The 27159-nt window shown below is 39.0% G+C and overlaps 1 protein-coding gene across 3 annotated transcripts in view; it reads left to right on the forward strand.

Annotated features, from left to right (window-relative positions):
* mtmr14 (myotubularin related protein 14) overlaps nucleotides 1-26167 on the forward strand; it is a 116687-nt gene extending 90520 nt beyond the window's left edge. For 2 of the 3 annotated variants that reach the window (XM_073072858.1, XM_073072859.1), the window contains exons 17-19: nucleotides 15873-16049; nucleotides 18190-18342; nucleotides 21573-26167. In XM_073072858.1, the coding sequence (XP_072928959.1) occupies nucleotides 15873-16049; nucleotides 18190-18342; nucleotides 21573-21750 (508 nt within the window). In that variant the 3' untranslated portion in view covers nucleotides 21751-26167. The remainder of the gene's footprint in view (nucleotides 1-15872; nucleotides 16050-18189; nucleotides 18343-21572) is intronic. The other variant, XM_073072860.1, reaches the window with a different exon arrangement.
* Nucleotides 26168-27159: the final 992 nt, after the last annotated feature.

The raw sequence follows: 27159 nt of genomic DNA on the forward strand, positions 1-27159 counted from the left end.
TCGCTTTTTACGAGCTCTGTGCCCGAAGATCGCAAAGATCTCGGGTCTTCGGGCCCACAGTGAAAGATTTTCCGGCCTCCCCAACGACACGAGTCTCCTACTGTGACACCGGCTCTCGATCTGACGGCTCCAGAACTCCGAGATCTTAGGCTTCCGAACACTAGGCCGCCTCTCAGGTTGACCCCTTGGTGTTCCGAACAATGGCCGGTCCTGAAACCCCAAGAACGGATCCCATTCCCACAAAGAACTGAAGTCTGCGTGTAACTCCAGGTCAGGATCTTCAGAAGAACCCTGAAAGGGAAAAATAAAGATATTAAAGAGGGAAATAGAGCTGTTTCTGAAGATGCAAGCAAATGATTCGCCATTTAGCACCCTCATAACTCTGCCTTTTACTACCCTGAGATTCACTTTTTTTGCAGGTATTCACAGTAAACACAATGAAACATAATAGAATCAATGAAAAACTGCACACAGAAAAGGTGAACAACCAATGTGCAAAAGACGTCAAACTGCAAATTGAAATAGAGAATAAAAATATTTATAATAAATAAATAAGTAATAAGTATTGAGAGCTTGAGTTGTAGAGTCCTTGAAAGTGAGTCCTTAGATTGTGGAATGTGTTCAGTTTTGGGGTGAGTTATCCCTTTGTTTCCATCCTGATGGTTGAGCAGTAACAAGTGTTCCTGAACCTAGTGTTGTAAAACCTAAGGCTCCTGTACCTCCTTTGTGATGGCAGTAGCAAGAAGAAAGCACGGCCTTGGATGGTGGTGGTCCTTAATGATGGATGCTGCTTTCTTGTGACAGTGCTCCTCGTAGATGTGCTCAATGGATGATGGTACCTTAATCTGATACTGCCTTAATGTCAAGAGGAAATACTTTCAAATTACTTCTGAAATTGAGCTGTAAAAGGCCTTGGTGAAACCCAAACAGGGCATCAGTCAGGTTATTAGTGAGTGTTGCTTGATGGCCTTGTAGATTTTACATTCTTTCACTTTGTAGATTGACAGTATGTTGCTCAGGTGGTAATTATTTGCCTCTTTATGGGCAGAGTATATCTGAGCAGTATTCTACACTGTTGAGAAGATGGGCAATTGAAACTGCTGGAAAATCTTGGCTAAATGTGTTGCTTGCTCTGGGAGTACAAATATTCTGAACTCATCTGCGCCTCTTCTAATCCAGTACTACTCTTGTTATCATGTGGAGTGAAATACTCTGGCTGAAGACTGGATCTCAGGAGGAAGCTAAGATGGATTGTTTATTCAGCATTTATGATTGAACATGGTTGTGAAAGTTTCAAACTGTTTTTAGCACTTGCATACCAGACCCACTGTGACTGAGGATGGGGATAGTCTTGCCATTGATATTTTCCCCTCAGTCTTTTATTTGTCTTTTTTTCAGTTCTTCACGTTCACTGTGTTTATCAGTGATTTGGAAATGGCAACTCCTTGCCATCTTGGCCCAAGGTCACTCTGATACTCTGACCTTGATCGCTTTGATACAGTGTGAACTTGAAGAAATGGTGTCGAAATGTTTAGAAAGTTGGAGTTGTGATAAATGTGAGGGCTGAAAGATGCTGACTGGTGATTCTAGAAAAATGATAGAATTGTCCAACTGTATCTTTGTTCTGTCAAGTGTTACTGTCCAAATATATTAAGATAAATGACATAAATTAGAAGGAAATGTGCACTATCCATTTGTTTTCAGTCAGTTTTTGTACCACTATTTGCCTGGAAAGCTGACTGGTGACACAGTGACTTGAAGAATGCTGGTACATGTTTACAGCACAGCTTGAAACAGAGCCAACTTATCCACAATCACAACTCTCAAATTAATATTACTTTATTGATTCCACATTTATTTTCAGGAAAAATATTAATGGCCCTGCTATTTTTTTTATCACTATTGCAATTTTTCAGATGAATTTCTTTAGAATATTTAAACTTAGATAATTTTATTGAGCACAAGTCAAACATTTATTTGAGATGCTGGACATCAAAGTTGTTAACTGAGTTTCAATAAGCAGGAGTACGTGCATTAAGAACAAACATGCAATGATTTGGTTGATCGGTACTTCATGCAATATTGGTGTACTAAATGAATTTATTAGTCTACATTCTTATTGCACAACCTTGATAATCCAGACTAAGCAAATTTGAATGCACAAAATACTTTGGATTCACCTTAAACTGATCTTGGACTGAAACAGGGCCTTGATGGATAAGTTAAATGAAGCTTCAACTCAAAACAAAGCTATTTAAATATTTTAGTTAACAAAAAAAAATTCTCTACTTATTCCACTGACAGCTCCTGTCCTTCCTTCTCTTAGTGGTTTATCATCCCTTTTTTGATTTTTCTTCCCCACTGTTTTGGAAGTCAAGTAATATCTCTTAGTGTTTCATTGTTAAGGCCTCTTTTCTTTATCTTCAACTTCGGCCAATAACTTCTGATATGAAGTTGGTTAGTGTTTTTTTTTCTAGCCATTTGTGTGATGTATCCTGTGTATAAATTTTGTGGAGGAACCAGCAATATATATATATGTATAAATTTTACAAGATCTAATATTCCATTAATTTAAAAAGGCATCGATCAAGCCTGATCATTAGTTGAGATAAAATATTAATATAACTACATATTATTGTTAAGAATGGCTGGATTCATCTTTATTAAAAGCTAGGTAAGAAAGCAACTAAAACTGCCTTGGTTAATATATGGAGGGAAGGAACAAATAATTTTTACATTTGATGGGATTTTAACTTGAGGCTACATGAGATGCTTAAATCTGAGATTCGGAGCAAGGCTGAGTGGAATGGCTAAGGATTTCCGGAGCAAAGGCATTTTACTGCTCAGGGTAAAGAGAGGCAATATTCTGCAGGCGTGTGACGTCAGCCAGTAGAGTGGGTAAAGTTTAAAAAGAAGATGGCCATATCCAGCGGGCAGCAGAGTAATAGGGCTTTGGCTTAACGGGCTTAGGTGGTAATGAGGCGAGGATGGTTTGCCTGTGTTAATTGCGGAAAGGAAGTATGTGTGTGAGACTGATTTTCTGTGCTGTGTCAGATGTGGGAGCTGCTGGAGTCTCCTAAGGGACTGCGTTAGGGAACTGGAGGTGTAGCTTGATGACCTTCGCATGGTCACGGAGAGTGAGGAGGTGATAGAAAGGAGTTATAAGCAGGTGGTCATACCAAGGCCACGGGAGACAGACAAGTGGGTAACAGGAGAGGGAAGGGGAAGAGTCAGGCACTAGAGAGTACCCCAGTGGCTGTACCCCTTGACAATAAGTACTCCTGTTTGAATACTGTTGGGGGTGGACTGTGTACCTGGGGGAAGCAGCAGTGGCCTTGCCTCTGACACAGAGTCTGGCCCTGTGGCTCAGAAGGATAGGGAAAGGAAGAGAAAGGCAGTAGTGATAGGGAGCTCTGTAGTTAGGGGGTCAGACAGGTGATTCTGTGGACGCAGGAAAGAAACTCAGATGGTAGCTTGCCTCCCAGGTGCCAGAGTCCGGGATGTTTCAGATGGCTTCCACGATACCCGGTAGTGGGAGGGAGAATAGCCAGAGGTCGTGGTACATCTTGGTACCAATGACATAGGTAGGAAAAGGGAAGAGGTCCTGAAAAAAGACTACAGGGAGTTAGGAAGGAAGTTGAGAAGCAGGACCGCAAAGGTAGTAACCTCAGGATTACTGCCTGTGCCACACGACAGTGAGTATAGGAATAGAATGAGGTGGAGGATAAATACGTGGCTGAGGGATTCAGATTTCTGAATCATTGGAACCTCTTTTGGGGCAGGTGTGACCTGTACAAAATGGACAGGTTGCACTTGAATCCCAGAGGGACCAATATCCTGGCGGGGAGGTTTGCTAAGGCTATTGGGGAGAGTTTAAACTAGAATTGTTGGGGGGGTGGAAACCAAACTGAAGAGACTGGGGAAGAGGCAGTTGGCTCACAAATAGTGAAAGCTTGGAAGACAGTGTGTGAGGGAACATAGGCAGGTGATAGAGAAGGGACACACTCAGACCGACAGTTTGAGAAGTGTCTATATTAATGCAAGGAATATCGTGCACAAAGCAGATGAGCTTAGAGCGTGGATCGGTACTTGGAGCTATGATGTGGTGGCCATTACAGAGACCACTTGGATGGCCCAGAGACAGGAATGGTTACTTCAAGTGCCGGGTTTTAGATGTTTCAGAAAGGACAGGGAGGGAGGCAAAAGAGGTGGGGCGTGGCACTGTTGAATCGACAGGAGGAGAGGCTGTACTTGATTTGGTATTGGGAAATGAACCTGGTCAGGTGTCAGATCTCTCAGTGGGAGAGCATTTTGGAGATAGTGATCATAATTCTATCTCCTTTACAGTACATTGGAGAGAGATAGAAACAGACAAGTTAGAAAAGCGTTTAATTGGAGTAAGGGGAATTATGAGGCTATCAGGCAGGAAATTGGAAGCTTAAATTGGGAACAGGTTCTCAAGGAAAAGTACTGAAGATATGTGGCAAATGTTCAGGGGATATTTGTGTGGCGTTCTGCATAGGTACATTCCAATGAGACAGGGAAGTTATGGTAGGGTACAGGAACCGTGGTGTACAAAGGCTGTAATAAATCTGGTCAAGAAGAAAAGAAAAGCTTACAAAAGGTTCAGAGAGCTAGGTAATGTTAGAGAGCTAGAAGATTATAAAGCTAACTGGAAGGAACTTAGGAAGGAAATTAGGAGATCCAGAAGGGTCCATGAGAAGGCCTTGGCGGGCAGGATTAAGGAAAACCCCAAGGCATTCTACAAGTATGTGAAGAGCAGGAGGATAAGACATGAAAGAATAGGACCTATCAAATATGACAGTGAGAAAGTGTGCATGGAACCGGAGGAAATAGCAGAGGTACTTAATGAATACTTTACTTCAGTATTCACTATGGAAAAGGCTCCTGGTGATAATAGTGACAACTTGCAGCAGATTGAAAAGCTTGAGCATGTAGATGTTAAGAAAGAGGATGTGCTGGAGCTTTTGGAAAGCATCAAGTTGAGTAAGTCGCCGGGCCCGGATGAGATGTGCCCCAGGCTACAGTGGGAGGCGAGGGAGGAGATTGTTGAGCCTCTGGCGATGATCTTTGCATCATCAATGGGGACAGGAGAGGTTCCAGAGGATTGGAGGGTTGTGAATGTTTTTCCTTTATTCAAGAAAGCGAGTAGAGATAGACCAGGAAGTTATAGACCAGTGAGTCTTATTTCAGTGGTTGGTAATTGATGGAGAAGATCCTGAGAGGCAGGATTTATAAACATTTGGAGAGGTATAACATGATTAGGAATAGTCAGCATGGCTTTGTCAAGGGCAGTTTGTGTCTTATGAGCCTGACTGAATTTTTTGAGGATATGACTAAACACATTGATGAAGGAAGAGCAGTAGATGTAGTCTATATGGATTTCAGCAAGGCATTTGATAAGGTACCCCATACCAGGCTTATTGAGAAAGTAAGGAAGCATGGGATCCAAGGGGACATTGCTTTGTGGATCCTGAACTGGCTTGCCCACAGAAGGCAAAGAGTGGCTGTAGATGGGTCATATTCTGCATGGCGGTCGGTCACCTGTGGAGTGCCTCAGGGATTTGTTTTGGGACCCTTACTCTTTATGATTTTTATAAGTGACCTGGATGAGGAAGTGGAGGGATGGGTTAGTAAGTTTGCTGATGACACAAAGGTTGGGGGTGTTGTGGATAGTGTGGAGGGCTGTCAGGTTACAGCGGGACATTGATGAGATGCAAAACTGGGCTGAGAAGTGGCAGATGGAGTTCAACCCAGATAAGTGTCAGGTGGTTCATTTTGGTGAGTCAAATATGATGGCAGAATATAGTATTAATGGTAAGACTCTTGGCAGTGTGGAGGATCAGAGGGATTTTGGGGTCCGAGTCCATAGGACACTCAAAGCAGCTGTGCAGGTTGACTCTGTGGTTAAGAAGGCGTATGGTGTATTGGCCTTCATCAATTGTGGAATTGAATTTAGGAGCCGAGAGGTAATGTTGCAGCTGTATAGGACCCTGGTCAGACCCACTTGGAGTACTGTGCTCAGTTCTGGTCACCTCACTACAGGAAGGATGTGTGAGTCATAGAAAGGGTGCAGAGGAGATTTCCAAGGATGTTGCCTTGATTGGGGAGCATGTCTTATGAAAATAGGTTGAGTGAACTTGGCCTTTTCTCCTTGGAGCGACAGAGGATAAGAGGTGACCTGATAGAGGTGTACCAGATAATGAGAGGCATTTATCGTGTGGATAGTCAGAGGCTTTTTCCCAGGGCTGAAATGGTTGCCACAAGAGGACAGGTTTAAGGTGCTGGGGAATAGGTACAGAGGATACGTCAGGGGTAAGTTTTTTACGCAGAGAGTGGTGAGTGCATGGAATGGGCTGCTGACAATGGTGGTGGAGGCGGATACAATAGGGTCTTTTAAGAGACTTATTGGATAGGTAAATGGAGCTTAGAATAGAGGGCTATGGGTAAGGTATGTAATTTCTAAGGTAGGGACACGTTCGGCACAACTTTGTGGACCTGTTACGAACCCCGTAACTGGGTTACTTACCAGCAAAGATAGAGACGTCCGTTGGAGTCTGGTGATACTATTTTTGACAGTATTTATTAGTAAAAATACACAAAAATAATATCAATGCAAATATACAGATAATATATGTCATCAATACTAAACCTAAAAGTGCGGGTATAATAATAATCAATAAGAAATAAGCTCTATTGTTGTCTAGGGGATAATGAATTGTCCGATGGAAATATAAAATTCGTTTCAGTTCACACAGGCTGCCGTCGTTTGTTTGTCGCTGTGTTGCAATTGTTGGAGAGAGAGAGATAGAAGAATGGGAACAGTTATCGCTATTGTTTTTGCCAACCTTCCTTTATGATTTCGATCCGTCGGTGTCTCGTTGTTGTGGCCGTTCAAGTATGACCTCTCCTTTAGCTAAACCGTTCTTCCGTGATGAGCCCGCCACCCAGGCAAGGGAGGACGCACACGAGCTCCCACCGACTTTAGCTATAACACACTGTCTCTGGATTTCTAGCGTTTCTCCTGGTGTGTCTGAGGGGTGTTCCCCAGACCCCTCTTTTATCCTCACTCACGGGGTCTCAGGTGTCAATCAGGTTGGGATGATGCAATCCCTCAACCAGACCACTCTGGTTGCCCCCTGAGGGGTTTCAATAAATAGTACAGTACTCAATACACAATTCCTTCTCCAAGAGATAATAGCAGTAATCAGTGGTTCCGTTCCGCTTTGTTAGGAGACATTCCACCTTGTTGTGTATTCTGCGTTGTCTATAACAACTGCCTTTGCTGTGATCCTGCGCCTCTCTCTCTCATTTCCTGACATGCTGTGTATCTCTCTCATTTCCTGACATGCTGTGTATCTGTCTCATTTCCTGGGTCTCAGACTCGAAATAATAGCGATCTTGCGATTCTCAAAAAGGTGGGGGGGGAACTTTGCACCCTTCGGCCCATCAGAGTTGCTCCACATTTGTAACAGACCGAAAGGCCTGTATTGTGCTGTAGGATTTCTATGTTTCTAAAACTGAGCTAAACCTTCTGAAGTATTCCCATTGTTTAATTTTATTTTGATTCAAAATTGATTAATGTCATTTCCAGTGCACAAGGGTAAAGGAGAACAAAATAGTTGTTGCTCTGGATCCAATGCAGCACTAAAAAAAAAGCAGCAAGATCAAAGAACTCAATGAATATGTGGGGTGTGTGTGTTATATATTATGTGTATGTGTACGTACGTGTATAAGAACATTAAAAAAAATAGGAGCAGGAGTAGGCCATCTGGCCTGTCGACCCTGCTCTGACATTCAATAAGATCATGGCTGATCTGGTCATGGACTCATCTCCACCTACCTGCCTTTCCCCCATAACCTTTAATTCTCCTGCTATCCAAAAATTGATCCATCCTTGTCTTAAATATATTTACTGAGGTAGCCTCCACAGCTTCATTGGGCAGAGAATTCCAGATTTACCACTCTCTGGTAACAGCAGTTCTTCCTCATCATCCTAAATCTACTCCCCTGAATCTTGAGACTATGTCCCTTAGTTCTCATCTCACCTACCGGTGGAAACAACTTTCCTGCTTCTATCTTATCTATCTCTTTCATAATTTTGTACATTTTGATAAGTTCTCTCATTCTTCTGAATTCCAGCAAGTACAGTCCCAGGCGACTCAATCTCTCCTCGTAGTCTAATCCCCTCATCTCTGGAATAAACCTGGTGAACCTCCTCTGCACCGCTTTCGAAGCCAGTATATCCTTGCTCAAGTAAGGAGACCAGAACTGTACACAGTACTCCAGGTGCAGCCTCACAAGTACCCTGTATAGTTGGAGCATAACTTACCTGCTCTTAAACTCAATTCCTCTAGCAATGAAGGCCAACATCCCATTGCATCCTGTTGCACTTGTAAACCAACCTTTTGTCATTCATGCATAATCACTCCCTAGTCCCTTTTCACAGCAGCATGCTGCATTTCTTTTTACCTTTTAAACAATAATCTACTCGTTCATTTTTCCTATCAAAGTGGATGATCTTACATTTACCAACATTTTACTCCATCTGCCAGATCCTTGCCCACTCACTGAACCCAAGTTTCTCATACAAATGGGGAAAAAAAAGATTAACTCACTCAATCTCTCTGCAGACTCATCGTATCTTTTGCACAATGTGCTTTTCTACTCAATTTAGTATCATCCACAAGCTTATGTACACTGTACTTGGTCTCCTCTTCCAGATGATTAATGTATATTGTGAACAATTGTGGGCACAGCACCGAGCCCTGCGACACACTGCTCACTGATTGCCAGCCAGAGTAACACCCATGTATCCCAACTCTCTGCTTTCTATCAGTTAACCAATCCTCTATCCACGCTAATACATCACCCCCAACTCAATAAATCCTTATCTTACGGATAAATCTTTTATGCGGCACCTTATCAAACACCATCTGGAAATCCAAGTAAATAACATCCATCTTTTCCCCTCTATCCACTGTGCTCATTATATCCTCAAAGAACTCCAGTAAGTTTGTCAAACAGGACCTGCCTGTGCTGAATCCATGCTGCGTCTGCCTGATGGATCCATTTCTTTCCAGATGCCTTGCTATATCTTCTTTAATGATAGCTTCAAGCATTTTCCCAACTACAGATGTTAAACTAACTGCTCAAGAGTTACCTGCCTTTTGCCTACGTCATTTTTTGAACAGTGGCATGACACGCGCCATCTTCCAATCAGCTGGGACCTATCGCAAGTCCAGAAAATTATCACCAAATCCTCTACTACGGCTTCTGCCATTTCTTTCAGTTCCCTGGGATGCATTCCATCAGGACCAGGGGACTTGTCTATCTTCAAGCCCACAGATTTGCTCAGCACTACCTCTTTAGTGATAACTGTTATATCAAGGTCCTCACCTTTCATCGCATCTATAAACTCTCATTTTGGCATGTTAGATGTGTCCTCCACCACGAAGACTGACACAAAATAGTCATCCAAAGCCTCTGACATTTACTCATTACCCAATATCAGTTCCCCCTTGTTCTCCAAGGGACCTACATTCACTTTAGCCACCCTTTTCTATTTTATATAATTATAAAAACTTTTACTATCCGTTTTTGTATTTTGTGCTAGTTTATTTTCATAATCTATCGTCCTTTCTGTATAGCTCGCTTAGTGGTTCTTTGTTGCTTTTTAAAGTTTTCCCAATATTCCAGTTTCCCGCTACTCTTGGCGACTTTGTATGCACGAGCTTTTAGTTTGATGGCTTCTTTTGTTTCCTTAGTTATCCAAAGCTGGCTGCCCCCACCCTTACTGTCCTTGCTTTTAACTGGAATATACTTTCATTGAGCACAGCGAAAAATCTCTTTGAAAGTCTTCCACTGTTCTTCAACCGTCCAATCATGTAGCCTGTGTTCCCAGTCTACACTAGCCAAATCCTCCCTCACCGCATTGTAGTCTCTATTTAAATCAAACTATTGCACCCTCCATTTGTGTGTGTGTGTATATATAATATATATGTGTGTATGCATATATACAGTATAGGGATAGGTACACACACATAAAATGGAGAGAGAGAATGTATAAACATGAAGTGACTCTAGGCACAGGAATGTCTGTACATGAGGTGACTGACAGGAAATGATAAAGTAATGGTAGGTGTGGAGGGGTCGGTTAAAGGGTAAAGGTGTACATCAGCCTTACAGCTTGGGGAAAGTGTCTATTTTTCAGTATGGTGGTCCTGTTTTGGACGCTTTGTAGCCTCCTCACTGACGGAAGTGAAGTGGGACGAACAGTTCATGAGCAGGGAGGGTGGGATCCTTCATGACATTATTGGCCCTTTTCTGGAACCTTTCTGAATATTCAGTATGTGGTGCCGGTGATGCATTGGGCAATTTTGACTCCCCGTTGCAGAGCCTTCCTGTCTGCCAGAGTGCAGTGTCCTACCATGCAGTGCGGCAGCTTGTCGGGTTGCATCAAAAGTATCAAGAACACTTTCAAAGTAGAAAGGAAGTTAGTTTCTCACCTTTCACTTTCAGAGGTTAGAGATGACACTTCTTATATTTCTTCAAGTCCACACAACAAAAATACAATATGAAAGCATCAAATGTAATGTCTGATTTAATCCTAACTGCAGCACAATATCTTCATACACATCTTGTATGTCACTTAGCCCCATATGTTTTATGTTCCCAATGCCTTGAGAACACCTTCCATCTACAAATAGGTTTCACGATTTTGTTTTTGTCTAGAAATGTGCAGGCTGTCTATTTCGTATACTCTGCCTTGAAAAAGTATTCAGTTCCCACAACTATTTTCACATTTTACTGTCTCATTTTCTAATGTTAAAATATAATGAAGTAGGATTTTTTGAGTCAATCTACAAAACATGGTGCATCATGTCAAATCTAAAGAAAAATTCCAAAACCTGACAAAAATTTATAAAATTTAAAAACCAAAATTGTGGCGCTGTAAAATTATTCATCCCCTTTGTAATTACTGCACTAACTTTCCTCGGGCAATACTGTACATTACCTTATCAACTCATCCAATTGGTTGTTGTACAAAATTGGAAGATCACCTGTTTTCAATTAATTCATAAGAACAAATACCCCCTTTCTCTGTAAGCTCCAACAGTATGGTAGATTTTTTGACAGACCAAACCAAAATGAAGATAAAAGAGCATTCAAGACAAGCCAGGGAAATGATAATAGGGAAGCACAAATCTGAGCTCAGTGCAGTCCATCATGAAAAAGTAGGGAAAAAATATGAAACCACAGCCACACTGCCTATGTCAGCCAGCCCTCTAAATTTGATCACTGGAGAAGAATAACACTTGTAAGTGAGTCTACTGTGATGCCAACAGTCACTCTGGGGGAGCTGCAGAAGTCAGTGTCTGCAACTAGAGATGAAGCTCATAGCTGCAGTCTCTAAGGCCTTGCACAGAAAAGGGTATTTAAAGAAGTGTGGCAAGGAAGAAGCCCTGTCTTAAAAAATGCATATCCTTACACACCTTGCACATTAAGATTTTGCAAAGTGTTAGTTAGAAGATGCTGTAAATATGTGAAAGGTCGTCTTACTGTCAGATGAATCTAAAGTGGAACTTTTTGACCTCAACACTAATCGGTACATGTGGCATAAATCTAATACTGCAGCTCAGCCAGGTAACACCTTCTCTACTGTAAAGTATGTTGGAGGTAGCATCGAGCTATGGGGTGCTTCTCAGCAGCAGGGACTGGAAATAAGGTCAGGATTGATGGGAAGATGAATGCTGCTAAATACAGAGAGATCCTGGATAAAAATCTGCTTGCCTCTGCCAGAAAGCTTAAATTGGAGGGGAAGTTCATCTATCAGCAGGACAACTACCCAAAGCACACTGCCAAAGCAAACATGGAATGGTTTCTGATGAAGAAAATTGATGTCCTCAAGTGGCCCAATTAGAGTTCTGACATTAACCCATTTGAACATTTCTGGCAAGACCTCAAAATTGCTGTCAACCACCTCTGCCCAACTAACCTGGCACAGTTTGAGAGCAATTTTGTAAGAAGGAATGGGCAAATCTTGCTCCATCACATTGGTCAAAGCTAATAGAGACTTATCCAAAAAAACTACCGTAGATTCCGGACTACAGAGCGCACCTGATTAAAAGCCACTGGCTCTAATTTTAGAAATAAAATCAATTTTTTACTTGTAAAGGCCGCACCGGATTTTCGGCCGCAGGTGTCCCACGTTGTAATATGAGATATTTACACAGAAAGATATTACACGTGAGGATTTTTTAACTTTTAATTAAATCCATATGGTAACAAAAACAAATACATATTGCAAATGCTTTTTTTCGAACCGTGCCCGTAACGCGGCTACTTTTAAATATACGTTGCGTATACTTCTTTACTGAACAACATTCCAATATCTCCTAACAACTGGTAAAAAATATATATACTGCAGCCTACCAGGAAAAGTTATTGATCGCCTTTAACTTAAAAGCAGCGTTTTCGCTCCGCCGCTCCCCCCCCGCCGTCCCGTTTATCGCAAACGGCATTTAAAAGCAGCGTTCCGCTCGGGTCTAATGCCCCCTCCTTCCCGTTTATCGCAAACTGGTATCCCACAAGACGCGGCGAAACCGGGTGTGACGTCATAGCATCCCGCGATGTAGTACAGAAAACAAATATAGTTAAAACTCTTCTAACTAGAAAATGAATTACTAAGCGAAAATATTATAAACTAAATAACTGCCATAAAGGCAGCACAATGCTTTTCTTCGAGTGTTTTCCATGTTGATGAGGGTGAGTACAAATGACTGATTTACAATAATTTAATTGTGAAAGTGCGCTTGATTTATCGTACAATTTCATTGGACCTCTGTGAACTACTCATCAATTTTATTGGTCTACTGTTACGAGGCAAAATGTTTACGAGGCGGCATGAAAAAAAATCATGCATTAGCCGCTCTGGATTAAAGGCCGCAGAGTTCAAAGCTGTTCAAAATGTGGGAAAAAAGTAGCGGCTTAAAATCCGGAATCTACGGTACTAGCTCTAATAGCTGTGACAGGTGGTTCAGCTAAGTACTGAGCAAAAGGGGAGGAGTGAATACTTTTGAACAGCTGACATTTGAGTTTTTAGTTTTTCATGCTTTACAAACTTCCCTGTTTTTTGGTTCTACTATGAAAAAAAGAGCATGCAATTCACAAATAAAATTCACAGTTTGATCAAAATTCTTGGTTATAATACTCATTTACGTGAACAAAAGGTTGGGGGATGAATACTTTTACAAGGCACTGTATTTAATTAAATCATTCTTTTTTTTAGACAGTCATGTTGATAGAGATTAATTGAGCATAATTTTAATATAGTCACTCTGATATTACTCCATAGTTCCTCAATTTGCATGTTTCTCAACATTTCTCTACACATTTATCTTCTAGATATTTTTATTTTTTCATTCCTTATTTTTATTTCATTATTGCTCCATTTTTTTTAATTTTTTTAATCACAACACAGATCTCCATTCAGCCATCGGAATCATACTAGCTCCATGAGGAGTTGTATGTACAGGGGTTCTGAACCTGAGGTCCACTGATCATTGGTTAATGGTAGGGGTACATGGAATAAAAAAAGATGGGAACCCCTGCCTGAGATCTGTTTTCCTCCTTCCTCTTGCTCATTGCTCTCACAATTTTTGTCTCTCTCAAATACGCTTGTCAATACCCTTTAATTATTTTTGCTATTAACTAATATTTAATTTACAGTGGTCAATTAACCAGCTATCATGTCTTTGGGATGTGTAAGTCCAGAGAGTCAGTGAAAGAATGTGCAAAGTTTGCCCAAACAACACCTTAGATCAAGATTGAACTAGCTCTACGAATGAGCAATATTTTGCTGCTACACCAACCTACTTCTCAGAATCAGATTCAGGTTTATTATCACCGGCATGTGTCGTGAAATTTGTTAACTTAGCAGCAGCAGTTCAATGCAATACATAATATAGAAGAAAAAATAAATAAAATAACAATAAATAACTCGGTTACAGTTTACATATATTGAATAGATTAAAAATATTTCTAAATTTGTTTCAGTATTCAGACAAATGAAGCATGTTCTTCTTGAAAATCATATCCAGAAAGTTTATAATGTATCCTATCTAAAGACTGCTACTGTCAAATATCTTCCCATAGGGGGTGAATGTACTATTCTGGATGTGATGCACTATTTTGGAGGAATCCAATTTTAGACAGAACCTTGAAGGTTGCACCAGAAAGACAGGTCTGATCCAACCTTTTATGGATGGTGGGGAAGACATTGATCTTTTTCCAATCTTTCTCAGCATGTTGAAACATGTTTATATATTTCTAACTGTTTTAGTCTCTCCAAATATTGTCTGGTTTGCTGAAGTTCATTGCTACCATCAGGAAGGAGGTACAGAAGCCTGAAGGCACACACTCAATGATTCAAGAACAGTTTCTTCCCCTCTGCCATTAGATTTCTGAATGAACATTGAACCTATGAACACTACATCAGTACTTTTTTATTTCTATTATGCACTACTTTATTTAATAGACAGTATATGAAATATACTTGCTGTAGTTCAGTTTTTCTCAATTACATATTGCGTGGTACTGCTGCCGCAAAGACAACAAATTCACGACGTATACTGGTGACATTAAAGCTGATTCTGAATGATTTCAGGAATGACGGTTAATGTGCAAGGAGTGTTTGACTCTAGGCCTGTACTTGCTGAAGTTTAGAAGAATAAGGGGAGATCTCATTGAAACTTATCAAATATTGAAAGGCCTAGATAGTGGATGTGAAGGGGATGTTTCCTAAAGTGGAGGAGTCCAGGACCAGAGGGCACAGCTTCTGATTAGAGGAACATCCATTTAGAGCACAGATGAGAAGAAATTTCTTTAGCTAGAGGGTGGTATTCAGTGTCACAGGCAGCTCTGACAGCCAAGCCAATGGGTATATTTAAAGTGTAGATGGTTGTTAGTAACTAGTAAGGGTTTTAAAGTTTATGGGGAGAATGAGGTTGAGAGGGATAACATATCAGCCATGGTGGAATGGTGGAACAAACTCAATGGGCCAAATGGCCTCATTCTGCTTCTATGTTATGGTCCTGTTTCTGGCATTTTTGGGCTTTTTTTGGATCTCCAGCATCTGAATAATTTTGCTGGTATCATAGGTTTTCTGAATGTTAAGAACCAAGTGTTCTTAATTAGCTTGTTCATTAGCAACATAAACTTTGTAGCTTTGTCAAAGCTGGTTATAAAAATACAAAGCAACTTTTCTTGGTCTTAGATCTGTGCATCCTCTGGGATATGAAAGCATTTCAGAGTTCAAAGTAAATTTGTTATCAAAGTATGTGTATGCCACCTTATACTACCTTGAGATTTATTTTCTTGGAGGCATTCACAGTGCAATGTAGAAATACAATAGAATTAATGAAAATCTGCACACAAAGACGTGACAAGCAATCAATAAGCAGAAGAGGACAAACTGCAAATAAAAAAATAATAAATAATACTGAGAACATGAGTTGTAGAGTCCTTGAAAGTCAGGCCACAGCTTCTCTTCAGCGATCAGTTCACTGATGTGAATGAATTGGTTCAGGTTCCTGATGTTTGAAGCATGATAACTACTCCTGAACATGGTGATAAAGGGACTGCTGTCCCAATGGTAGAAGCAAGAATAGTCTATTGTATATATTTTTAATTGGTCTATATCATTCTGAAATGGAAAATGCGCTCATATTGTTTGAGACATGGTTTCATGCATATGGAAGAGTATATGCATGTTGTCATCACCTTATTATTGAAACAGGAACTCTAGATTTAAATAAAATTCATTCCTATTTATCTGTGTTGAATTCCAGGAGAAGAGGAAGGACATCATCACCACAGACTGTTGCGTGGAATCAAGCACACTTGCCTAACCAGGCAGAAGACCGGTTCTTGCACCCTGGTGTATCCGAACCTAAGCCATCATTCTGCCAGCTGGAAAATAACTTCCTGAGAACTGGTAGTAGCCCCTTGGCTGTTCCAGAAAGAAGGTTGGTCTGCTTCAATCGCTTTGAGGATGGGGGGGTGAGAAAGAAAAACTGTCAGTTATTCAAGAGTACTGCACTATGTAGCGTCTGTTCCAATTTATATTTCATTAGCTATTAGACTTTTGTTAGGTTATAGCTTGATAGAAAAGGAGCTCAGATAATATTGTGAATAACTGCAGAATTATTACAGTAGTATAGAATAGCAACTGTCTCAAAATGATTAATCTGATACTGTTTATTCACAACATTAAACAGTGTTATTCAAACCTAATTGGGTATCTTTCGACTTGAATGAGTGTGCAAGTAAGCTATTCTTAATCCACCAAACATTTGGTGTTTCATACTTGGGCTTTATCATTATTTTTACTGTTCTCATCTCTCTAACTTCACAGTGAAACTCGTGCTTTTTAATGTTGACAGCTATTGATCTCGAAATACAGGTAGTATTTACATTAATGCAATGCCTTAGTAGGTTCTTTTTATACTACCAAGAATTTTATTTGGATCGGTTTCTTTCTGACATATAATTAGTTATTGCCAATAATTTTGGAAAAGTGCAGTATTTGACTAGCATCTGCCCCCAAGTTCTACTGCCAACATAACTGTGATAGCACATTATCCCAGTTTTGGCAAAATGTGCTTCTCGTTGAGCTGGTCAATGAATTGTGAATATTCTTTAAGGTCTTTGTGCTAAAGTTGACATTCCTACTTTCTGGACAGAGGGTCAGCATTGTTAAGGCCCTCACCGTGCCTCTACTGTAATGGTGCTAAAGAATTGCCCTTATTAATCTGTAAAGGAAAAATGAAAAATGTGGCTTGAGATATCATTGACATAGTTCCCCTTTGTTGCTTCTCTTGGCTTCATTTCCTCTTGTTCTTTAGTGTCCTGCTGTGTGTTTAATTCTACCCCCATATCTACCTAAACTCATTACTAATGTTTGTTTTGAAATTTTTTTGTTTTTTAACATTATTTTAAAATGCAATTAAGCAAATTCTATCTTAATTAAAAACTATATGTGCTATGGGATATATTTTCATTAAAACACTCCATTGTATTCCCTGATAAAAAGCTAACATGACATATTCCTAGCTCTGCTTTTATCCCCAATTTTTTAATTTCCGGACTTAATAGGAAAGTGCCTGACTACAGGACTCATGAACAGCATCAGAAGAAAAAACAGAGATTCGTGTTTGAGGTCTACAGTACATTGTTCTTAGTGCTGCACACTGACTGTTTGAAATTTCAACAGGAAGTTTTCACATGGCATCCAGCACATGCAAGTCTTTGCACAGCTAGAAAAACTATAAGTATCTGCTACTTAGAGAATTCTCTTTTAATAAAAAGAGAGCATTCATTTACAGCAGGTGCTCCCAACCATTTTTATGCCATGGAGCCTTGCCATTAACTGAAAGAAGCTGGAGAGGGTTGTAAATGTAGTTGGCTCCATCTTGGGTACCAGCCTACGAAGTACCCGGACAAGGTCCTGTGGAGCTCGTGTTGGAAACCCTTGATTTGCAGAGAATGGAATATGTGAGACTCTCTCTGCCCATTAAATCCTAAAGTTTTTTTTTGGAAACAACTTGAATACTTCTACAAATCTGATTTTAATTCTTGAGGCCTGACAAAGGGTCTTGGCCCGAAACATCGAATGTTTATTCCCCTCCATAGATGTTGCCTGATTTGCTGAGTTCCTCCAGAATTTTATGTGTGCTGCTCAAGTTTCCAGTGTCTTCAGAATGTCTTGTGTTCATGATTTTGACTCTTGCAGAGTTGAGATGAGAAAGCCGGGAAGAGTCACAGCCATGGGATGCAAATGTTAACAACATTAGTGTCGGCTAGCATTGGACACAAAGTAACATATGAAATCATTTTTACTAAGTATGCACCATATACCCTAGCTGCAAACTCTCTGTATTCATTGACAGATAATTTTATAATGACCTCTACAGAGCCTTTAATCTATAGAGCCAGGCAGACTTTGCTTTACTTAATGTGCCTTTTGCACAGAGAAAATTCTGACCTCCTAAAAGGGGAAAAACTCATCAAGTTTTTGGCATAACCACTCAATTTTTTTAAATTAGCACTAGCTTTATCCAAGGGCCCACTTTTGCTTATTTTGTATTTCACTGTCTTCCTGTGCAGCTCCACAGAGTATTCCCTTTCTTCATCCTCTTCCACGGATTATGGCAGCTGGCAGATCGTGTCTGGCTGTGGCAGTATTCATGACCCGGCTATAGTTACCAATGACTCACCTCTCCCCTTCAACGTTCAAGATGATGGAGCCAATGGGAGACTGTGAGTGCTGCTGAGATTATGCAACTTTGCATCAAAAATATTTAATCCTATAATAGTCCTCTGTCTGTCTACGCCATCTGACTCTCATGTCTTCCCAACGATTTCTATCACTGTCTGAAAAATCTTTATTCATGAGCTTCCAGTGTCAGCTAGAACTTGGAAGAAACAGGGCTCTGCAAAAGAAGGAAATACTTGTAATCACCTTGACTCACCTGTGCTTGCACTCTTCAATGGAGCATGGTATTCAGCAACATTGATGTGAATCTGGAAGATTGACATTGGGGAGTCCTCCAGAATAGGAGAGAATAAATTGTCGGTCTATAGGGGACTAGAAGCAACATTAACCAAATAAGAAATAGGAGAAGTAAATGTTCACTTATTTATTTATGTATGTTTCTTTCTGGCTGGCTCTCTGTGCGCTAGGGTTTTGATTTCAAATGCTTGAGGCTTTCTCTGCGCAATAGGCATAATTGTGGGAATGGGAGAAACAAAACGGGAAGTAAATCAAAATATAAAGGTGGAAAAACACAGGTTGCCAGGAGAAGTTTTGATTTTTGCATCCGCTTGCAGTCAGTAAAATCATTATGTTTAAGTAGCTGACAAAATTGAAACGTGAAAGTAAAGACAAGCTGCAGAAAGAATAGAAATAATTCCTAAATCCATCAGCATTCAGCCAACTGATCCTTGCTGATATGGCCAATGAATCCTCTGAGATTCTTGTTCATGAAAGAAAAGGTCCTTTATGGAGAATGATTAAACAGGATGCTTTATGTCCTACCAAATAAGATTCCAACTAACCCTGTGCAAATGAAAATACAGGGGCTTCCACATAGCCATTAAAGTAATTGTGGCCTGGATGGCAGTGTGGAAAAGTTATCTTTTTTAAAAATGTATTTATATTGTTTTTAAATAAGTGTACAATCAAACATACAGAACAAGATTACAATTGGTGTTTTTTTTAAACAATACAATGTCGAATACACCCTTCCGGCCCTTTGAGCCATGCCATCCTAGCAACCCTATAACCCTAACTAATCATGAGACAATTTACAATGACCAATTAACTTACCCAAGCAGGACTTTGGACTGTGGGAGTAACCAAACCATGCATCTGGGCAAAAATCACTCATTCCACAGGGATGTACAAAGACAGCTTATAGAACAGCGCTGGAATTGAACTCCTAACTCCAGAATGCCCCAAGCTGTAATAACATTGTGCTAACCACTATGTTACTTTGGCACTAATGAATTTTTGCTTGTGAATCATTTACGTTAAGTGAATATGTATTTAAAAATATATAAATTTATTTTTATCCATCTGAGAAAATCCATCCTTTAAAGAGTAAGATTTCACCATAGGGATTTCCATTGGATGTATTCAGGTGTCATTCATTCCTTTAACAATTTCCTTGTCGTAAGTGAAATGCATAAACTCAAAATTTGAGATTGGCATCTCTCTGATGTAGTGGGTTAGTGTAATTGCACATTCCACTGAAGTTTGTAGGAGTTTTGTGGATCGCTGTAATGTTTCTCCTGGTTAATGAGGTCATATTGATATTCAAAAGATAAAGGCTCTGTTCCTCATACACGTCATAAATGCTCCATGCAAAATGATGATTCATTTTTCTATTTGCTTCAATGCTTCAGAAATGCCTACTAAGTTAGCATTCACACTCAAGACTAAAATACTTTAAGTTGTATTGTTGTATTTGATACAGATCATGCTAGTATCTTGGAAAACTGATGGAGCACTTGTGAAAGTTTGAATTTAAAAACAAAACTGCCCTGTATGTGGAAGCCATGACACGTGAAGAAAGATGGGCTTGTTTTAACACTTAACTGTATTGTGAATCAGAAGTGGAATGTTCAATTCCAGTTACATCTCATCAAATAAACATGCCGCAAGATCAATTAACCATGCAGTGAACATGTCCATCAAAAATATTAATACCTACCCGTGAGATTCAGGGGCATTGCCATCAATCTGCCTAACACCTTCAGTATCTTACACATCAGTCACAGTAAACAAAAACTCAGCAAACCAGCCATATAAATACTGTGACAAGCCTGGATGTCCTGTGGCAGGTGACTCAGCTCCTAGCGATCTAAAGCCTTTCCACCATCTCTAAGACAAAAGTGTGTTTCAGAATATTGTTCACTTGTGTGTATATAAAGTAGCTGCAGTAAATCACAGAAAGTCAGCACTATCCAAGACAAAACCAACAGTTGCATTCTTTTGTCCACCTAAATCTTCGGTTCCCACAAATGACAGACGCACAAGGCGGAAGTCAGGAGTGAAATCTCGACTTACCTGGATGTGTGCAGCTCCAAGAACTGTATTGGCCTTCCATTCACGACCACTGATGCTGGTTGTTGCAGTGAGTACCATCTTAAAAAGTACACAAGTTACTTGCTTGGGCTACTCCCAACATCTCCTCCAAACTTTGACCTGTGTCACCAGGAAGGAGGTTCCACACCAGGCACAGGGCAACACTAACATTTGCTGGATCCCTTCCAAATTGCACACCTTCCTGTCTGGGAATATATTGCTGGTCCTTTATCATCACTAGGTCTAAATTCCAGAGCTCCCTCCCCAAAATAAGGATATTTTAATGTTGACATTTTAAACATTATAAGAATTTGTCTACCACAAAATTGTCACCACCACCAAATTTTGGTACATTTTCAAGCCTGTTGTTATTTAGTATAAATCTCTTAATTTGTTTAAAGTCAACACACATGGATTTCCTAAAATCCATCCAGTCCGAGTGAATCTGTAACTACATGACTATACTTAAGGGTAATTATTGTTTTCCCTTTATGGGACAGCATTTTATTTGCAACCAATCCCCACAGTGTTCCTTTTTGGGGAAAAAATTGAAAAATGGCATTGTTTTAATATTTATTTGAAGTCAAACTATAGTTTTAATTTTTTTATTTAACTTTGAACCATTTCAATTACTTCCACTTTTGCTCTTGAACCAGTCTAGTATGTTCTACTAATGCGTCTAGTATTTGCACCACCAAGTTCAAAAATACTTGTTTTACTGTGAACTTGACACAGTGACTATTGGCATATTGCACCACTAGTGGACTCTTTTCTTTTGAAGTAAAGAAATGCTGTATCCCTGGACTTCTCAAGCATATTGTTTTTCATAACCTGTATGGAATAGAGCAATTTTGGTGAATCTCAAATTAGCAGTATAATTGACCTACTTCTCTCTTTGCAGACATCCACACATCCCAGAACGAAGGGCCAAGCTAGAGGAAGTCAGAGCCATATTCTTGTCTGCATACAGTGCAACTGTAGGCCTCAGATCCATATCTTCCAGCCCGTCAGCCATTGGTGGACTTCTAGAACAGTTTGCCCGTGGAGTTGGACTGAGAGGCACAAACAGCATTGTCTGACACAATCTGTGTCTTTTTCTAATCTGTGGATCACTGTGAAATGCCAAAGATGGACTTGTGAATTTGCTATTCAAACATTTTCTTCTTTTGATCATAGACTGTGATTACTACTTAGAAAAGTACTTCTTCTATTGAACCATATTTCTAAAAGCTGAAGATAAGCAGTTCCTCTCTTTCCTCCTCTCCTGTGCGTCTGTGTATTGAAGTGAGCAAACCAGCCCTAGTTCAGGACTTGAGATGGGGCTTTTCATCCTTGAAGTACTATTGTTCTCTTTATATTTATATTTGAGAGCTTCAAAAATAGGTGGCTTTGAATGGCTATTGCAAGCTGAAACATCCTACATTGAATCACAATGTCAGAGGTAGTAGTGAATCTGGTCAGTAATATTCTTAAGCAGCTTTGAAGCTTGTAAAGTTACTTCTCAAGCTAGTCAGGTAAGGTTAAAGTTAGTATGATAATGGTTTTGTAAAATTTTTACTTATTTTACCCTATTAACCTGAAAAATCTTAATCCCGGTGGTTTATAAATTTACTATAGTAAGCCATTATGGTGATTTCATTTTTGACTACAATATGCTAACCAGTAGGTGGAAATTGCAGGAAGACTTGTTTGGTTAGATTGATTAGCACCTTGGCTGAAGTAATGCAGACAGGCTATCTGTCGTGTCCAGCCACCACAATGATTCCTGTGATTTTGGCAAATTGTCTGTGGCGTCTCTCAGATTTGAAAAGATTTTGTCCACCTTGCCTTTCCAATGACTCAATTGATTTGAAAATGACTTGTCAGCATAAGAATGCAGTAGCAGAATAGTAGATTTACATTAGCAGATTTAATTCAGCACTGTTCTGAGATTATTTCTATTTTGAATATATTAACCTGCTTTAAAACTTGACTATTTTTGTAACCTATGGATTCTGTTGTATAGTTTAGACTTTACAGGAGTGTTGCCTTAAAATAAACAGGCATCTGTCATCTTGGGAGAAGCCTTTTCAAAAAAAAAACACAAAAATGATCCTGTATTATAGTCAAAATATTGAACTGTGAAATAGACACTGAACTCTTGAAGTCTGTGAAACAAATACTCCATTAAAAAAAAATCAATTTTGCAGTTAGCCAAAATTGCAGTTTTGGAACTGAATATAACAAAGTATTAAAAATATTTGATTCTAAGTAAGCTTATTAAATAGTTATTTCCAGCAAAACATTTTCCTCTTGGTGCAACTCCAAGATTGAAAACAAAATCAATATTAACTGCATCATATCAACCCATAATTGTTGATTCCAGGTATGTCTTCGCTCTCCAGGCTGTTCAAAGAGAAATGTTATTATTAAAATATGTATTGTAAGATCAACCACTTACTGCATGGTCTTTTCTAAAATATCACAACAGGGATCTAGATCTTGCCGCCTCCACCTTTTGCTCTTGGATGTCAAGGCTAAGCATATCTGTCTGGACAATCAACATTCAACCAAATCTGTTGTCCAAATCTCATGAGCATTCATCTGAGTTTCTCTGAATTAGTTACATAATGCTTTTAAATTTGCTTTCCAATAACACCATGTCCTCCAGTTCTATCTGATTGGGTTCATGTGAATATAAATCATATTTACTTTCTCTGACATTTAATACACAATATGACCATCTTTATCCCTCCCAAACTCCCTTTACCATTAGACTGGAGTAACTTTTAAAACTGTAGTAAGTGTTCATTTATTGTACAAAATGCATTAATCTTTGTAACAAATTAAGTTGGTTATTGTTCTGAATACAAATATTTCAATTCTGGCCAAATTTATCTAGATCTTTTAAAATTCAGAATCTGCTGACAGGCCTGTTGTACACTTTGATTATTAAATTATTTCAGACTTCCAGCATTTACATTTTTCAAAACCTACGGTTCATTTATATATTTCCCACACTTACTAAGCATAAATTTAAAATGGTGCTTAATCAGTATTGCAAACGATATTGCTATTTTTTTATTGGAAGTAATAGAACAGAAATCATTAGTGAACATTAGATTAAAATGACCTGGTTAATAATTTAGATAATGTGTATTAGGATTAATCCACAATTTAGCATGTGTTCTGTATATTTGAACTGTTGCATTATGTTGATGTATATGTGGCTGTGATTGCCTAGCAAAATATTTTCATTATATGTGAATTAAAGTTCTTTAAAGCTCTCAGATTTTTACATAACATGTTGCTTTAAAGGACTTGTTTTGATGGATTTAGACTGCAACCCTCTGACTTTTAGTTATTTAGATTTGTTTCAGGTTAGTGTTTCAGCAAAATCTAGCATCATATTTACCAACACCCTAAAATGTTTCACTTCATTACTTTTACTGTGAACTTTGCTCTTCTGTATTAACCATGTATCCAAATGTTATGGAGCCAAATTTCTTGTGAGCAACAGTTTATTATAGTTATTTTCTTATGGTGTACTCTAAGATTAAACCCAGAAAGATGATATGTAACCTCCTGATCATTGTGCTTTTGAGGAATACGTTAGCTAATTAAAATGTTTTTCTCTGAAGACAACTTGTAATTTAACTTCCTGGAGCCTTTTTTTTTGGATAACTACATCACTGTAGAGAACGCTGATTTACAATTCTATTTGTGATGACCAACCAGCATTGCAGTACCACCACAGTGCCAACATTAAGAGCTGCTTTAAAGCATCAGTGCTATTCATTAAAATCTTTCCACACAATTTCTACTATTTACATATGCAGAGACATTAGTATTTAACTCCTTTAACCATTTGGAGGTCTGATAATGTAAATAAAAAGCATTTTTGTTTTTGTTAACATGGGTAATCCCTCGAATATTACTTTTATCAAGATAAGGTTGCTTTACATTAATATGCAAAATATCTAACCAATTTACTCCTCCAACATCTTCTGCCCCACCCCCATTTTCACTCATGGTCGAACATTTTTAACCAATCTCTAAAAAGAAATTTGATTTTAGTCAAAAGGCATCCCTGAAAATTTTGATAATAAAGCCATCTTGCACAAATATGTGCATTTAATTTTTCTCATTATTCCATGTAATTCTGGAATGATAACATATGATGTGTCAGTAATTTTGTCCATTGCCAATAATTATATCCTTTGTAACAAGTAACATGGCTCGAGTTTCCACACAGTACAACATTTGTTGCAGTATCATTTAAAGCTTCTGGTAGTCCATTTCTCAACAAAGATGTTTGATGTTCCTCGTGTTCTTTTAAATCTGTCCTGAACAAGAGGATTGTAGTTAACCCTTAAAAGTATATATTTTCCCCAATTGTGCATGATACTGCAAAGAGGAATTCAACAGTTATTTAGAGAAAAACATTTTAAAACAATATCTTCTGTAACACTGGATTGAAATCCCTAGTTTTTACACTGCTAATCATTTTTAGACTACTTCTGATTCCACCATCACGTCTTGTAGGACACATGGCAGCCTACCTGCTGGAGAGAACCCTATTTCTCTTATGTTGAGAATTGTAATACTGTAATATTACAGTATAATTGCAATTGTAATATTTTTTATTGATGCAATGCTGAGGGAATGTAAAGAGTTTTGTTTTCTACAAAGAAATGTTCGTGTAGTTGAAATAAAAACTGAAAATGTTGGGAAAGCTTGGGAAGCCATGCACCATCTGAGGAAATAGACGAGGACAATGTTTCAGTTCTGTGATGAGGGGCCCTTAAGGTGTCCCTGGTCTGAAATATTAACTGCTTCTCTTTCTGCAGATGCTGTCTGACCTTTAATGTTCTGGCATTTTCTGTTTTTATTTCAGATTTCTAGTATCTGTAGCTTATTGATTTACCTTTTCGTATATTTTTTTCTCACTCAGCCCACTCAACCTTTTCAAGTCTGGAAGGCTATAATGACGTGTGTCACAATGGCCAGTTAGCAAGGCAAACTCGTATATTGGAGCATCTTTAAAACATAGCCTATTTGATATTGCCTGTTTTATAAACAAGCCTGGAGACCTGGTTTTTGCTTGGACCTCTAATCTCAGTCAATCATATAGTTCTTATTTTATTTTCTTTAGTCTTTTCTTTCTGATCTCATGTGAAAATGCCAGTATCCAATAAGAAATAATGGCTTGACGACCTTAATTTAGTTAATATATATTGCTTTGGGTTTCCATATTTGAGTCGCTTATCCTGAGGAATTTTAGCAAATATGTTGTTAATGTCCTGTGTATATTGTAAGAATGATTAATGGAATATTCTGTTCTTTGTACCAAGATAGGATTTTCACAGATTACTGTTCCATGAAGTGCAAAATCCTGTAATATTGTAAACTAATGATTCAGGACTTTCTGAACTTGATTCAGGAAGTGCTTTCTGCATGTGTATATAGTACAGTATTTCAGTTTAATTGAAAAGAATAAATTTGAATTCTTCAGAAGGTTTTACATCTTGTGATTTTGATGTTGGTGTCTGAATTAAAGTACAGGGTTACATGGGACATGTAAATGCTGCCCACAAGATTTTTTTCTCATGAAGTTCACATAAGCATTGATTCACCCTTTATAATGTCCTTTCTTTGTTGCAATGACCAATGCTACATCCAAGCTCTAAAAATTAGTTCATTTCATTACAGGAGGCAATGAATATTTGTTAAAAGGTTTTTCATAAATATCAGTTGCAGGTTGTGAGGACGGCTATGTAGTCTTTACCCATGTATATTGGAGGTGGGCAGGCTACAATAAACTTTCTCTTTTTTCTGTCTCCCTGGGCCCCCTCCCCATTCTACATGAATGTCCTCCATGTAACTGTCTCATGAGCATTCATTGGGCTGTGTATGATGCTAATAGTTTAAGTAGAAAATGCATAGTAACCAGTCCAGGTTGATTTCTGCGACCCATTCAACATGCCTGCATGCTATCTGACTTGAAAATATTGCTCCCTTTATTGTTGAGCGAAATCCTGCCTCAGCACTGCTTTAAGACAATTAAGCTTGCACAATAAATATTGACCTTAGTCACCCACCTTTTGTAATACAATAAAAATAATTACATTCCTAAAATTCATGTACATCTTTTATCAGCAACTATCAAAAACATAACTATTCTGAGTTATATTTCTCATCTATGAACTCATTCTTGTCTAAAGTCTCATCTTGTGCCATTGCACAAACTCCATAGAACCATAGAACATTACAGCACAGAAACAGGCCTTTTGGCCCTTCTTGGCTGTGCCGAACCATTTTTCTGTCTAATCCCACTGACCTGCACCTGGCCCATATCCCTCCATATGCCTCTCATCCATATACCTGTCCAAGTTTTTCTGAAATGTTAGAAGTGAGCTCGCATTTACCACTTCATCTGGCAGCTCATTCCACACTCCCACCACTCTCTGTGTGAAGAAGCACCACCCCCTCATGTTCCCTTTAAACTT

This window comes from Hemitrygon akajei, chromosome 19, assembly GCF_048418815.1.
Source record: "Hemitrygon akajei chromosome 19, sHemAka1.3, whole genome shotgun sequence".
NCBI lineage: Eukaryota > Metazoa > Chordata > Chondrichthyes > Myliobatiformes > Dasyatidae > Hemitrygon > Hemitrygon akajei.